This window comes from Anser anser (assembly GCF_964211835.1).
Source record: "Anser anser genome assembly, chromosome: 13".
Taxonomy (NCBI): domain Eukaryota; kingdom Metazoa; phylum Chordata; class Aves; order Anseriformes; family Anatidae; genus Anser; species Anser anser.
Window position 1 is genome coordinate 15380788 of NC_139734.1, and position 15833 is coordinate 15396620.

At 45.0% G+C, this 15833-nt stretch overlaps 1 protein-coding gene across 2 annotated transcripts in view; it reads right to left on the reverse strand.

Annotated features, from left to right (window-relative positions):
- Positions 1-9026: 9026 nt before the first annotated feature.
- Positions 9027-15833, reverse strand: part of GPC4 (glypican 4) — a 69337-nt gene continuing 62530 nt past the window's right edge. For both annotated transcript variants that reach the window (XM_083797333.1, XM_083797334.1), the window contains exons 5-9: positions 14958-15088; positions 14695-14841; positions 14140-14276; positions 12154-12329; positions 9027-11804 (exon numbers count right to left, since the gene is read on the reverse strand). In XM_083797333.1, coding sequence (XP_083653459.1) covers positions 11596-11804; positions 12154-12329; positions 14140-14276; positions 14695-14841; positions 14958-15088 — 800 coding nt within the window. In that variant the 3' untranslated portion in view covers positions 9027-11595. The remainder of the gene's footprint in view (positions 11805-12153; positions 12330-14139; positions 14277-14694; positions 14842-14957; positions 15089-15833) is intronic.

Below are 15833 nucleotides of genomic sequence, written 5' to 3' on the forward strand. Positions count from 1 at the left end.
CTGAGCAACCTGGGGATGAGATCCAGCAAATCCAGCCAGCTGAAGCTAACCATGAAAACTGCTGTAGAAAGTCATCAGAAATGGCAAAACATCACGCTGGTGGGGCCACTGGTAACAAGCAAGAAGGGCAGAAAGCAGGAGGTTAATGGCTCATATAGCCTTGGAACAGTGCTTTTAGCTCAAAGCTGTCTTAGTTCTTCCTTGCAGATAACGCTTTATGTCTCCAAGGGGGTAATAGAGGCGTAGAAGTGACTTGCCAAAGATCATATAAAATATATCTCAGGCAAAACAAGGCATGAAACCAAGAATCATTGATTGACAGCGCTGCAATGGCCCAAACAAAACACGCAGGCCAAGTCCTTCTTCCTAGAAGCTCAGCTGCTCACAATGCTGTACTTTTCCAAGAGCAGCTCTGCTCAAAGCCCTACACTGGAAGGAAAGCAGACAGCTCCCCCTTCCATTCAAACTGAAATACTCCACATGGTGTTAGAGCAGCTCTCCATACAACCAGATGCAGAGAAAAGACTTTTTGTAAGTCTGCAGAGCAGTATTGCACCACAAAGTCTCTGCATTACTAGTTCTTTTGTTTTGATGTTTCCACAAGGAACCCCACAGTGAGCACAGACCTATCTGCCCAGGGGGAGATTCATCCTGAACATTTTCCATGAACATTTCAGCAACGCCAACGCTGACCACGTAGGAGAGCAATTTGGAAAGTCTGAGGACATGGATACATTGAAATGCTAATACAGCTCGAATAATACTTCTGTTGATCATGAGATCCACAAGCAGCCACATGCTCATGCCCTGGACTGATGCCTCCAAGCAACAAAAGGGAACTCTGAATGAAAACCAAGCTGTTGTCAACCCCAACCACTCCAGCCAGGACTCAGTGCTCAGGAGGACACAAGCAGGAGGCTGCAGACATTTCCAGAGAAGCATATCCACCACTGACCACCATCTGGGAAAGCAGGACCTCAGTTTTACTTGAATACTATCCAGGATTTTCAAGAGAAGCTGCAAGCAAGGGCAGAAACAAAGACACATTTGAACCTCTGGAGCTCAGGATTTGCTCTGGCGGGACAGTGGATGCTCAGAGCACAAATACCCAAGTGTGCATTGTGCAGCCCCAGCTGCTCTGGTAAAGGACTGCGAACCCTGGCGTGCAGATACAGACAGAAAGATAGAAGAGTACAGAAATAGCAACAATGTACCTTTGGTTCTTAAAACAAGCTCAGAGTCTAAGGAGCAGGCAACAGTTTATGAAGACACACAGACTTAAAATTCCTCTATTCTTAGGATGCACTAGACATTCAGAATCAGTTGCTGTATTCAAGGAACCAGGTAAAACCCGCTTGGATGCATCCTCTGCCCATACCTTTTTGCTGCTCCTGTCACTGATCCCAGCCCAGTAAAACCCTGAAACAGAGGACTGATGCAAAGCCGTCACTGAAGACGGCAAAAGGGAATGGCCTGACACAAAGGATGCTGCTGGTGAGGGCAGTGGTACCAATGTACCCAGCAAGCACAGGGGCAGCTGGCACAGTATGGGGCCTTGCAGCCCCTCGTCCGAAGCCCTGCCAGAGCCCATTCCCCTTAGCTAAGTTGGCAATGCCATCTAGTGCATAGAGGCAGAAATAGCACAGTGTCTGCGGGCAGACAGGCACGCACGGCACCAGATGTGCAATCCAGATGTGCTCTCAGCTTGGGCCATGAGGCCCACGATGGCACCAGACTCCAACCTGCTGCCTTCAGTACCGGTGCCCTGGCCATGCTCACAGCCCTCACAATGCACATTAAAGCAGCCTCAAACATCACCTGCCCTGGATTTCTCCCACCAAAAAAGAGCCTAGCCTTATCCAGAAAGCTCCACTTGCCTTGAGAGGAAAGGGAAATCCTTCCCTTTCCCCAAAGGGTTTCAGTTTAATTGTTCCAGCTTCATCAGCTTGTGGTCTTTACAGCCAATATAGCTCAACATTTTGGATCTCTGGCGTCACTCGAATGTAAAACATCTCCCAAAGAAACATGTTTTTCACGCAAGACAAACACTCTCTCAGTAACAAGAAACATTTTTCTTAGACATGAACAAAGGGTGAGGTTTCTGCAGACAAAGGAACTGAAGGTTTCATTTTATGGAGCGCATTCTCTGACGCAGACCAAAATCTTTTTGCGTTTTGGGGTTGTTTTTTTCCTGAATGCCTACTTTTTCCAAAAATATATCTCATCTGATTATAATTTTCACTAGTGATTTAAAAATTTAATGGAAATAATTTGGCTTTTAGAGTACTTTTAACCAAAAAATGCATCTTTCGCTACAAACGCACGACCTCTATAAGCAAAGTTTGTTGACGGCTATTGAAAGCAGATATTTTGTGAAGAATATAAGTTGTGAACTTCTCGCTTTGTTGAAAAATAGATCTACTTCTAGCTCTGTAAGATACAACTTTCTCCTAGTGTTCTCCTAAGCTGTTCCTCAACCTGATTTAAAGGAGACAAGTTTATTTAAAGCTTTCAACTTCTTCCATATCATTAACGCAAAGCATTCATAAGGACTCTGCGCTGCTCATTACAAACTCCTTGCCTTACATATACAAATGCATTTTGTACATTTAATAAGCACAAAAAGATAGGTGACAGAAAAATAAAATAAAATAAAATAAAAGGTCTATCTAGGCTTGATTTAGAAGTAGAGTTTAATATAGAGACCAGGTCCACCCCACTTGCAACCATTGAAGCCAGGATATCTACCCACACCTGTACACTGCATTAGTAGGATGATTTGCGCGTAGAGCAGAGAAGATATTTCTCTGTGGCTGCTGGTGTGGTCAGAGGGTCACATCCACCTGGGCCATGCAAGGACTGGGCACAAGGCTCCCTGCACACGGGGCCTCAGATGGGACGGGCTCAGCCCCAGCGCTGCTGGATGCAGCGGGAGCTCCTCCACAGACTTGGAGCAAAGTCAGGGCTTAAGTAGCAACTGGAAGGATAAAAGCTTGTGGGATCAGGCCTTAAACCAACAGCTCCTGACTCACGACAGCCTTGGAGAATGTCTGAAATAACCGATATTGTTACAGGCCCGCATGTTAAAATAAATGAAAATCCATAATGTTAATAGACATTAATTCATGCTAATGGAATCACTGCTCCAAAAGCCGAGTTCATAAGCCCAGCTAGACCACTACCACCGTCTACACATTAAAAAGATCCAAAACATTTAAATATTGACCACATTCCTTTGAAATTAATAGTATTTCCTTTGGATTACGCATTGATCTCAGCTGAGCTGCGCTTGACATCTGGAGCAGTTAAAACAGCAACCTGAACAGCCATAGTCTGCCACTAATTTTGAAAGGAGAAAACCAATTTTAACTTATGTGCTCTCATTAAAACCACTCGGCTGTCTCAGTGCTGGGCCCAGCAGAGCTGCAAAACCACTGCCTGCAATCGGCTGAGCCAGAGTGCCTGCCATTGCTTCAGCCCCGGGGCTGCTTGCATGGGTCCCCAAAATCCCTGTCTTCCTGGGGAAAGGCCCCTTGAGCACAGCTCTGATGGTGGAGAAATCATTTCATTGCTCTTAGCATTGCCTCGCCTGACCAGCGTGCACGTGGTGGGGAGGTTGGAGAACTTTTAGGTTTTGGTAGGTTTTTTTGTTTGTTTGTTTTTCTCCCCTTTAATGCTTTTGAAAAATCCATTGCTTCCTCCATGCAGTGAGACAGGACAAGTCACAGTTGTGCTCTTGGCTCTACTCAAGTTCTCCATGCAGCTCTTAATTGCACAGGTTTAGCAACTGCTCACAGTGGGAACTCCTTCTAAAATGATCCTGGTATGAGCAGCAAGGGCACTAAGCTGAGGAAGAAGCAAACCACCCTTTGCAATGCACCAGGAGCAAATCCTGCTGGGGAAGGTTTTCCCTTCCAGAATCCTCCGGCTTACTTCTGGTTCTTGGCATTCCCTGGATGGTACAACACTAAATTTGTGTGAAAACCTGACTCCCACCACCCCACCAGCTACCCAGGGACCTTGCCCCCATCCACCCCTCCCCATGAGGCTCCCCAGCAGCTTCTCCTGCCTGATACTGCCCTTGCAAAGCACAGCCCTTACATTTTCCCATAGGTGCACAGCAGCAAGCTGGGGTGTTGTGGGGGCACCTGATGAGACCGGCATAGCTATCGGCTGTCTATACATTTTCCCCCTTCAGCTAGGAAGCCAAATGTCAGAATTATTTAGTATAAAACACACAGGCAATATAATGTACCTAATTTATTTGGCTAATTATTGTCAGACAACAAGGCTCCGGAAGACCTCAGTCAAAGACAACGGCTTCTTTGTAATCTGTCCTCTTGGCCTCTGGCTGGCTGCAAGCACTCCCTCACCCACACAAACGCTGGTCCCCAACTGTCCCTTCTGGTGGGAGCATTGCTCAAACCCCAAAATCCCACCACTACATTATAGCAACAAATGCTCATTTGATACTCAAGTCTAATATTTTTGATCCTAAAAAAATACATAATGAATAAATAGTGATTATGTATTCTAAACTTCTCCAATTGTGGACTTTTTCCCCCCCCTATGGGAACAGCAGAAGAAACAATGCCATGACACCAGCCAAATTTCACACTTGCCCCCAGCCATGGAGGCACAAGAGCCTGATGTAAGTCAGTGCCTCGTCTTCATTTCCTGATACATTTTACCTGGAACATCCTCAAAAAGCCAACACAGACCATGCTAGTGCATGGAAAATTCAGAGCAAACGACAAACTCGTGTAGGTCTGTTAGACTGGGCGACACTTTTCCTGTTATTCCACACACCTATCCATGCATCAGAGCACCCAGCTCCTCACCTGCAAACAGGACAGGCTGACCACCCCAAAGCCAGAGGGATGGTTTGAAGAAAAATGCATTGAGTCATGCCTCTAGAACCCAGTCGCACAGGCACAGATTTATTTAGGATTTCCCATAGCAGCTCTGATACATATTCACTCCATCATGGAGATTCAAACGAAGGCAGCCATTAAAAAAGAATGAAAATGAACTCAAACAAGCCTCTTTGTTAAATCAGAATAGCTTTTCTACAGCAGCAACTTAGTTGATACAAATCTGTGACCTTGCCGGATAAAAGTCCCTGGAAATGCAGATGCACCTCCTGTTAACATCAGTGAAAAGCCTCCTGTGGACTTAACAGTCTTCAGATCTGCTTCTTGCACAAGACAACAAGCACGTGTGTGGTATTGGCATGGGGGAAACGGCTGAACACGTACAACAATTAGCTTTATAAATGTAAGATTTCAGCTATTGTTTTAGTTGCCTGTCCCCAGGGATCCTCAGCATTACTGTATTATTGATGATGCTAAATTGGGTTTTCAGCAAAGCTGTTTTGAAGGCTAGTGAATGCCAAAACAGCATTTCAAGCCATTAAACTTAACAGACGAAACAATTTCTTCTAAAAATAATCATAACTTCTTTCCACCAGAAAAAATAAAAGCCTGGCCAATTCCTAATGTTCCAAGCAGGCCTGTATTTTAGAGCTAGACTTGCAAAGTTCTGAAAAAAATCAATTTACATTGGAAGCAGTAACAGACCTGGACTGTAGGTAAAGAGCAGCCACTCTACACAATGGGGCTGTGAGCAACTACAGGCTAACACATTCCACCTTGCTAATCCTGAATTTTCCTGTTCCAAGGAAAAAAAAAATGCAATGTCTTAGCTCCTGCTAACATCCTCACCATTATGTCGATGCAAATACAGTCACGAGGCAATTACCAGCCCAGCCAAGGGCCAGGCATTGTGGGGCTGACAATAAGTCGGCGAGCCATTTAGAGGAGAAACAAATAGCCTTAACCTCCTCCAAGATTTTAAGTCTCATTAGTATAAATCAGTAACCCAATTAACGAGGGTTTTAGCATATTGATTTGCATCAGATTACATGAATTAATGACACACATAGCAGGAGACAACGTGGCAGGAAGCGCTGGGAATACAAACAGCTATGTAAAGGAAGGCTCTGGGAAGATGAACAGCTATGTAAAAGAAGGCAATGCAGAGCACCGATTTTGACTGAGCGTGGCAGAAGCCTCCTTCCAGACACGAATACAGTTCCTCCATCATCTTGCTCATCCTCTGCAAGACACATGGGACAGCTACAAGGACACGGCCCCAGCTTTCTCCCTCTTCTCCTCAACCATACTGCAGTGCACCCAGCAGCCCAGCAGATACCCACATTGGCATTACTGGGCCAAAAACCCAAGTAGGTCTGTAGCCTATTTGTTACCCTTCCCCATCACTTGGCCCCTTTCCTGGGCTTCCAAGAGAAACTGGCTTCTGAAACGTGTAACAAGGTTAGGCGGGTTTGCCAGCGTGAATTGTAAGAGCTGCTTTGGGAAGAATATGGAAGCTCTTGTTTTAACAGTTGCGGTGATCTGTGGCTGGGGGTTAAAAGGACATAGCCTCCGGAGGCGGCCACACAAGCAAGAAGATCCACAACAGTGCAAGAACTATGGGAAGAACCAGCTAAGTCAGCAAGGAACAAGGGGCAAAGGCAGTGAGAGCGGGCTGGAAGGAGCCCAAACAAGCAGCCAACAAGGCAGAGCAGGCTCAGGAGGAAAAGCAGCTCCACCAACTGCCCCAGCATCAAGCCCACCACATCTGGGAGAGAAAACACAACACTGGGACATGCCACCAGCGTCCCCCAGAAGGGATCGTACCCAGGGACTAAATGTTCATCCGTCATCCGGTAACTCTGCGAGACCTGCGGGGTTCAGCAAACGCCTCCTGCCCAGGGCCCCTCCATCTCGGCAGGCTGCCCAGCGCCACGGACTGCCGAAGAGGACGGCCCTTTCAGAGAAAAGGGACAAAGGGGACGCCTTCCCCTCCTCCCGAGGCGGGCAGCCCCTCCTTGATCCAGCAGTTATAAAAGGGCTCTCAATCCATGTAATCCATTAGATACAAATTACAGCAATTTAAGCACACTTGACCCAGAATTACAGCAAGCCCATAAATAGCTGCATCTTCCCAGGCAATTTACACTGTTACATGCCCTCCAACAAGCCAAAGCAGAGGATTTAAAACAGAAACAAAAACAAACCATAAAAAAACACCAAACCACCCCCCAGAAAACATGATGCCTGCAACAGCAGTATTAAGAACTGAAAACCAGTACTAAAGGTTGGTTTACATTCAGGTTGTCCTTAAAAAAAAAAGCCACAGTTACACAATCTCTAATCAACATGTGTCTTGCAGATATGGATCACCTTAAGCCATTAAATCACAGCCACAAGAAAGATGCTGTGAAGAAGTGTGGCATGACACCACACAACTGTTTGGGACAAGGAAGATAACCACACCAAGCACAGGGGATGCTGGCACAAGGACAGGATGCTGACCAAGGCAGCTGCTCCACCCTCCCAGGGCAGCTCCTTGCTGCAAATCTCACCCTGGGGTGTAACCCTCACCAGCCAGATTGGGAATTGCAATGCTCCTACATCAATTTCACCACTCTGCTTTCATTTTTATGTTTTTAAATTACCATTATCCTTACAGATAGCATCCAAAAGAGAAGCAGCAGAGGAAGGCCACCTCAGCTCATCCTAAATTGGAAAATAAAACCAACAGCATTAAGGGAAAAAAAAAAAAAAAAGCTGTTTTCTTCCAACAATGGGAGATGGATATATCCAGGTTTGGGTTTTCAGCCACAGCCCCACCAGCTTCCACTGGCACAATCCTTGCTCTTCAGCATCCCCAAGATGTGTCACGAGTGTCTGTGTTGGCAGGAGATGCCCATTTGTTGCTCCCAGCTGTAGGGATGTGCAAGTGCACAGGCCTTCCCACCAACGAGAAACACTGAGGTTTTGTGCTGGAAAGTGACGTGCACACGAGCAGCATCCCTGGTGCAGGGTGCCACTGGTCTGGTTTACTGCTGCTGCCAGCACGTCAGCCATGCACCATGCATCACTGCTTTCACAACAGGGGACTGCACAAGAGAGGTATGAAGGTAGAGGGTGTCTGTGGTGGGGTGACAAACAGAGCCATTAGTTACTGTAGGACATGCTACAACTAAAAGCGTCCAAAGAAATTGAAAGGATTTTTCATGTGCCTTGCTCTGAAATGTCTGATACCAGATGCTACCATGAACAAGGAGCCAGGACCAACTCAGAGAGGTCTTACCTGGTTCAGCAAGTCTTGCATCCAGCTAAAGCAATTAGAGGATGGGGAGGGAAAGTTCATCATCATCAGGTTTAAGAAATAATTGAAGTACTGAGAAGTTGCACCTTTCAAAATACATATGCTAACTTAACGTGGCATTTGTCCTCACAGGCAAGTTCACCCTTCACTGCGGGATCACCCATTTTGCTGCCCAGAAGCCTCCCACAAGAAAAACCACAACAGGAGGCAGTGCCGAGGCCAGAACAGCAACGGGGCGACTCCTCCTGCCGCTCCGGTCACCGGTCCCGACTTCGGGCCACACCATCCATCACAGGATGAAATGAGAGGCTGTTTGAATACAGGAGTGCCGTTGTTTGCTCTCTTTTTCTCCCTTCATTACTATCAGAAGTGTGAATAGGCAGGCTGGTCTGCTGGGGAAACCCATAGCGACCTGTATGTGCACATCACCCGAACGGCCGCTGCAGCGCAGGGCGCCGTGTGCTTCACTCAGAAGAGCAACAGTCACAGATCTGTTACAGCAGATCCTTTCACAGGCTGGATTTTTTTTTTTATTCCACCTCTGGGAGACAGCACCTCAATGCCACCAAGAATACCACCTTCTCTGGTCAACTTTGTTTTTGAAGCTCATTAGCACTTGCATTAATTTTAATTATTAATTTATACGCGGGAATTTTTCCTTAAAGCATGACCATAATGGCAATGGTTATTTGGAAAAAAAACAAACACTGGAAGAAATGGAGCAGATGCCTTCTGACGAGCAAGCAGCCAGCAGCATGCCTCAGTCCCCACCCGTATGGTTTAGTTTACAAGCTCATGTCAGAGAGCCAATTTCACACACAAACACAAAATAAAAGCAGGAACACAACTTTTCATCATCCTACATTGATGTTTACTCTTGTTTCCTGTAGCCCCAGGTGACAAATCTGTCCTTGATATAGCGGAGGATTGTTGTGCTATTAACAACGTCAACTGAACAAGTTTAAAACTCAAGTCAGGTCTTCACATTGTTCACTTTTACCAAACTAATGAATAATAATTAGTAAGCAATTAGATGTAAAATGATAAATATAAATTCAGAAATGTTTTCCTTTAAGCACACACTGGGCAGAACGCTCAAAAGCAGGAGAATTTACAAGCAACTTTCTTACATATGAACATTTATGCCAAAAACTGAGATCTTGGAAAAGTCAGCCACTCTGAACACAGGGCTTTTGTTTCACCATTCTCTGAGCTCTGAAGAAGTTTAAATTTTTTTTTTTCTTCATTTAACTTTGCCGGCCTGCCAGCTGGGTATAAGCCAGAAGGGTTATCCAGTCAGACCTTACTGTGATATATTTACAATGGTAGTGCATCTAAGGTTTGTTTATTTCAGGATTAAAATTCAAATGGTTAGAACCATTTAAATAATTAAAGGGCAATCAGAAAATGCCATGAAACCAAACAAATCAGTAAAAGTCATGGAAACCATCAGCAATATTTAATTCAGAAATTCTCTTTGTTAAGGAACTTAGCTGAAAGAAAACAGCTGGATGTAGTTCAACCCTCTAAATTAAAAACAATCTAACAAGGTCTATAGGGATAACTCTTTCAGCTACATATTGGAGACCAGATTCACTTCTACCAAGTAAAATGTAATAGCACTCAAAGCTAGAAAGGAAATTCCTCAGAACTGAGGTAGTTTCTAAGTATCAGCACATTTTCCAATTCCTCACAAGGCAACTTAGCTATTTACAATCCATTTTTTCCCACACATAAATTTATAACTTTTTCAATTTTATGCTTCCATGATTTATTTTCTAAAGAAAAATAATCTAGCCAGAATATCCCTACTCTACTAACATCATGTTTTAATAAATAACGGGCTACTTCTAGTAAAATTAAGCCTCCAGGATTGTTTATACCAGCCAAGAATATTCCATCTTTATAGCTTTGCAGAAATTTGGTGTGAAAATAAAGTTGAATATAACGCTGACCCTGAGCTAACAAGTAATTAATGCTTCAATATAAAAATAGAAAATTATCCTTACAACACAAGGGTGGAATACAGCAAACCCTCCCTCTCTCTGGATTGCTCTCCTGGCTGGATCCCAGCATCCAGCCAGACCTAAAGGCTACCTAAAGCAGGAGGAGACACATGCAGAATAATTTTTGAGTCTTTCTGAAGACTTCCCCCCCCAACTCTTTTAAAAATTATTTAATATCTTTTTCTTAAAAATATACTTTTCCTTTATTAATGAGTTGCTGTACCACGACACTGTTCCAACTGCAAAAGCATACGTAGAGAGAGATGGGCGTCTTGCATAGCTTCGAAAAGCTGCAGTCACTCTGTGCCCGGGGACTGGCTCCCAGGGGACCAAGAGCACCAAAAAGGAGGCGTCTTCGGCCCTGCCAGCTCCTGCCTGCAACAGTGCAACAGGACACCCTGCCCAGCCTTCCCTTCTGCCCCTGGTCAGAGAGGAGACAAAACTTTTGCTAAAACAAAACCAACAGTTCTCCCTCCTTCACCCCCCGGCAAAGTATTCCTAAAAATAAAAAACAGAAAAAAATTAATCCAGCATTCATCTAACAAATTTGCAGACAAGACACGTGTTGGCATTTGGATCTGTGACACGACAAGTTGCTTCCAACCGAACAAGTTTAATGCCTTATTCCCACTGGAGATGCACTTCAGGAACTGACCTACGTGAGTTACAGCTAATCGCAAGGATCCTGGGGAATAAATGATAACTCTTCTTAGCATCTGCAAAACTGGAATTCTCTGTAGTCTCTTCCAATTTAACCAAACATCCTGTAAAGAAAGTACAGGCTGCTCCTGGCATTACCACCTTATGCAAATGGGGCACTTGGCACACTGACCAGTTCTGTCTTCATGTTGTTTCGCTGCATAATAAAGACAAATTACTTCCACTTTTTTCCAGATAAGGCAACTAACATTACGTGGATAAATGGGAAGTTAACTACATGAAACATGTTTTCTGCTCGTTTGGTAATTATTTTTTCCCCATAAGATAAACATGATAAATAAAACCTGCTTCTGTACAGATATTTCTCATTTCAGAAACACATACTTGTTACATGCCAAGAAAGGACCCTGGGTTTCTTCTTTTTGTAAGAAATGTGGTAAAATAAAAATAAAAAATAAAAAAGTGATAAAGACAAATGCAGAGCTAACTACAGGCTTGTATATACATTTCTGTTATCCACCTCTATCATGGACTCTTGGTGAACGGGACAGACTGGTAGGCCCCATTCCTGTTATTCCCAGAATAGCAAGGGAAAAAAATCAGTATCTTAAAACCAGTGGCAACATAGTAAAAACTGTACACTGTTGTCCATTAACTTAAAAAGCAAAGTCACTAGATGGTATAAAAGTGAAAGCAGGTGCCTTCTAACTTTGATAATAAAAGTCTTTTTTTTTCCCCCTATGCTGCACAATTATCTCCATTGTCTTTGCATGGCCAAGAACAAAATGCTAAGGAACAAGGCTGCTTGTGATAAACCGCTACTGGTAGCGGCAGAAGTGTTCGCTTTTTTATCACTCTTGTTGGAGTTTCCAGTAACTTCGGTTGCATTGAACTCGAACTCCGGGGAGCACTGCTGGAACTCGCAGCCGCTGCCGCTCTCCTCCCCGCTGCTCTCCTCACCTGCAGGAAACACACACACACACACACTGTAGCCCTCTGCCATCTGCAGCTCAACGCTTTGTTTGCAAAAGGCAGCAAGGAAAAGAAAAAAAAAAAACAAAAGCACAATATGCAGATGCCTCCGTGATGCTCCTGGTGTAAGGAGGCTGCCGACACCTCACAGCGGGCAGTATTTCAGCATTTACGAGACTCTGCGCACAGCCTGCCAGCCGTGCAATTTCTCACCCTCCTTACTAACTCACTTACAGATAGCTGAAGCTTAACTAGCTACCCCGTGTTAGCATGAACTCCAATTAAAAGGAGGAAGAAAAAAAAAAATAAAGCAAAAGGCAAACAACAGCAAACGTACTGATGTCAATGAAGTCAACGTCGTTCCCACTGTATGCGTTCTTCAGCTTGTTGGTCATCACCCGCAGAGCCATGATTTGCCGGCGAATCACCATGTCCGGCTTGGTAATATCGACTTCCACCTCCGGGTTATTCACCTGACTTGCCAAGCCGTTTCCAGTCACCGCAAAGTCATATCTAAAAAGAAACCATTCCTGACGTTACTGGAGCTGCAGCTCAGCAGGGACCACACTGAGGGGTGAGAGCGTGGAAATTCAGTGATGCCAACCCCGCTTCTCTGCTCAGGTGATTTTCTGAGCCTAATGCTTTCTTCCCACATGCTAGCCCACATGGAGCACTTCTCTGGCTTCTTAGCATGAGAAATTAATCAGTGTTCTTATGTATCCTGTGCCCTTTACATGCCTGCCTTTTACCTGGGGGGTGTGGGGGGGTGGATTTTCTCCTCAGTTTGAAAAAAGAAGGAAGATGTAGGGTTTATAATGATAATGGCTTAACAGCAGCATAAATCAGCTTGCTGCAAGGCAACAGAGCAACACAAGCTATTGAGATGCCCTGATGTCCAGTTGGATGACACTTGTGGGAAAACAGCCATTGGGGTCATAGCTATACCAGAGAAACCTACAGGTACTGTTGGAGGCAAGAGTCATTCTGGCTTTGCATAATGCACCTCAACAATAAAGCTGCGGTACTACGTACGGACTGCTCACCACATAGACATGAGATGCAGTTTCTCCAATAACTCCAGCAGGAAAAACATCTGTGATTTTGAAAATGAGATGACATAACCCAACTTGTTGGTAGACAACAGCCATCCTACTCTGCCTGAGGATGTGTGCGTGCTCAGGTCTGCACTGCGACACATCTGAACACAAGGACAATCTGCTGGTTTAAGTGAGCTACTGAGCAACAAAACCCAACAGAATATATCTCCTGAAACAGGCATTTGTAGTGTCATCTTACAGAGTACGAAATGAAACCTTTTATCTTACAGACCAGATATAGGACACTGCTTTCTAATTCCAATTACCTGACTTGCAAGAAAAATCACTGTTTAACACAAGAAGAAAATATTATTTTTGCTTAATTACAGTACCAACATTAGTTCCTGCAGACAGGAGGGCAGACCCATTTCTTGTGACAGAGACCCAAACCATCAAGCTAGCTGAGCAATGCAGTTTCAGGCACCCAAGAAACAGTGCAAAATTTATGCAGTAATCCTGCACACCAGAAATATCAAAATATTAAGAGCAAAAACTGTAAATATGAAGAAAAACTGCTGGAAAACCCTGGACTTATATATACACACACACACACACAATGAACATCTTGGATTTTGCTTATTTCCTCAGTAAGCAAACAGGAAAAAAAACCTTCTATTTTCAAAATAAAAGTTAAACAGTTACATAAACCATATGACAGAAATCCTTTGGCTTATTCATGTGTTGGTAATTTCTTCCCTAAGAAAAAAAAAGTGGTTTTGTAACTATTTTTCCACAAAAACTGTGCATGAAAACCAGTGGTCCCATTGTGCCACTGTCCTCAGCAGCAGAGAAGCAGACCTTTCTCCGGCCTCCAACTCCTTTGCCCTTGCTCATCAAGAAACCCAGAAATAGCTCCTGGTAACCATCACACAAGAAGCACAAAGTGGGGGCACTGATGCAACAACACAACGTGAGCATCTCCAGTCTTTTAGCCAAGGCTTTGTACACCTCACCTCCCCAGACCTGCCAGTGGTCAGTAAGAGTCCTAAGTGCAAAGAGAGATGCTGCATCTGGCTATCTTTTAAAACAAACCACCACATAGAGCTCAGACAACCCTTTAGCTTTACATTCAAGCTCTCTTGCCTACAAGAAGACGAGCCAAGGGAGCAGCCAGGCTCAGGGGAGACGTGTGTGAGCCCTGGAAGAGCAGAGGGTCATGGTGTTGGGCCAGCATACGGGGACAAACTGAGGGGGAGCGTTCACCCAGCGCAGGGGTTTCTCCAGACCTGCTCTTGGCGCTCCCGTTCCAGCACTCGTTCTCGTTGACAGTGCCTACAGACATCTTTTCATCGTTGCAAATGTTGCCAGGGAGAGATGACCAAAATTTTTTGGCTTGCTTCAGCTTTTCTTTTACATCAGTAACCTATTAAAAAAAAAAAGGCATAATCCAGAATACCAAACACTCATTAAAAGTGAAGCTGGAAAGGTATTTTTATCCTAACAGACGTGTACAGGCCAGATCTTTAGGCTGCATGTAAAGTTGTGTCGTTTTGATGGTTGATTTACTTTTTAATACAAAATTAAACACCACTCTTCAAACACATATTACTCATAAGCAAAGCCTTTAAACAGGCACTTTCTGACACACAAGCATTGAGGTAATTTACATCCAGAGCCATGGACAGATTACACCCCTCAGAGAGTTTAAGGCAGCCAAGGAATATTTAAGAAAGAAAAAGAGAAAACCACTAACCAACAGCTATAAATTACAAGTGGAAAAAGCACACCACGCTACATGGGGGAGTAGCACCTGCACAGTACCGGCCAGACAGGGCACTCACCAGCCTGTCCAAGCTCGTGCCAGCGGCTGTAGTTGGCCGCTCCTCCGGGTTGTACGGTCTAAAGCGAGCGCTGAAACCACTTTCAGAGACAGAGCGAGCGGTTCGACCTTGTGCAAGTGTTTTTGGCTGGCCACATCCCTGGAAAACCTATGCAAGAGAAGGAAACAGTTTTACAAAATGGGAGTTCACGAGAGACCTCCTCTTCAGAGCCCAGAGGGAAATATACTGGACAAATAAAGCCGGTGTCCCCACTGCCCATTTACCTTCTGAGACACCTGCATGCTGTTCTCCTGCATGTTCATGATTGCATCTGAAATTTTCACATCAATGGGATCCATGACTGACTCGATATTAAAAGGCCCCTCCAGCCTCTCTGCTACCAGCAGCATCGAATCTAACACAAAGAGAGAAATGAAGGCTTTTAATGGAGCTGCTTCAAGGATAACACATCAAGCACACGGGGATGCACAGACCCTCTGCTCCAAAACGTGCATCTCAAGCATGCTCCTGAGCAGAACAACATCCCCTCCCCATCACTTGTAAAAGGCAGTGTGTTGTTGCATTTAAAACTCCACACAATCCGATGTGAACAAGTGACTAGTTTGCTCTGCACGAAGACATCGAGGCAAGACGTGGCCATGACCAGCCCAGCAGGGCTGGCCAACAAGAACCGCGCAGGTGCCACAGCAGCACACAGATGTTAACCACCACGGCATCACTTCTGACTGGCGCACGTCTGCAGGAAACATCGCACTGCATTCCCAGGACCTATAACTTCACCGGACTGGCTGGCACTTACTGGGCTGCCAGCACTCGGCCACGGGCTCATACACATCAAAAGCGGCGCTAAGTGAGGGAGAGCCTTCGCAGTCTGCCAAAATGTAGTCTGTAATCAGCTACTCCCACGAAAACTAGCATTACTAAAACCCTCCTCTCCATGCTTATTTATTAAAGGTTTCCCTGTGTCACTTGTTTTTAAAGACTGCTTTCAGAGCTGAAAGAGAGAGAGCCACCGGCTTCGTCATGCCAGTCCTGACCATCAGACACTGACACAGAAGGGTCCAAGAGCACCACCGCTGCGGCCTCTCCCTTACAGGGAGCTACAGACGTGGCTGCATGGAGGCAGCCAAGACATGGGA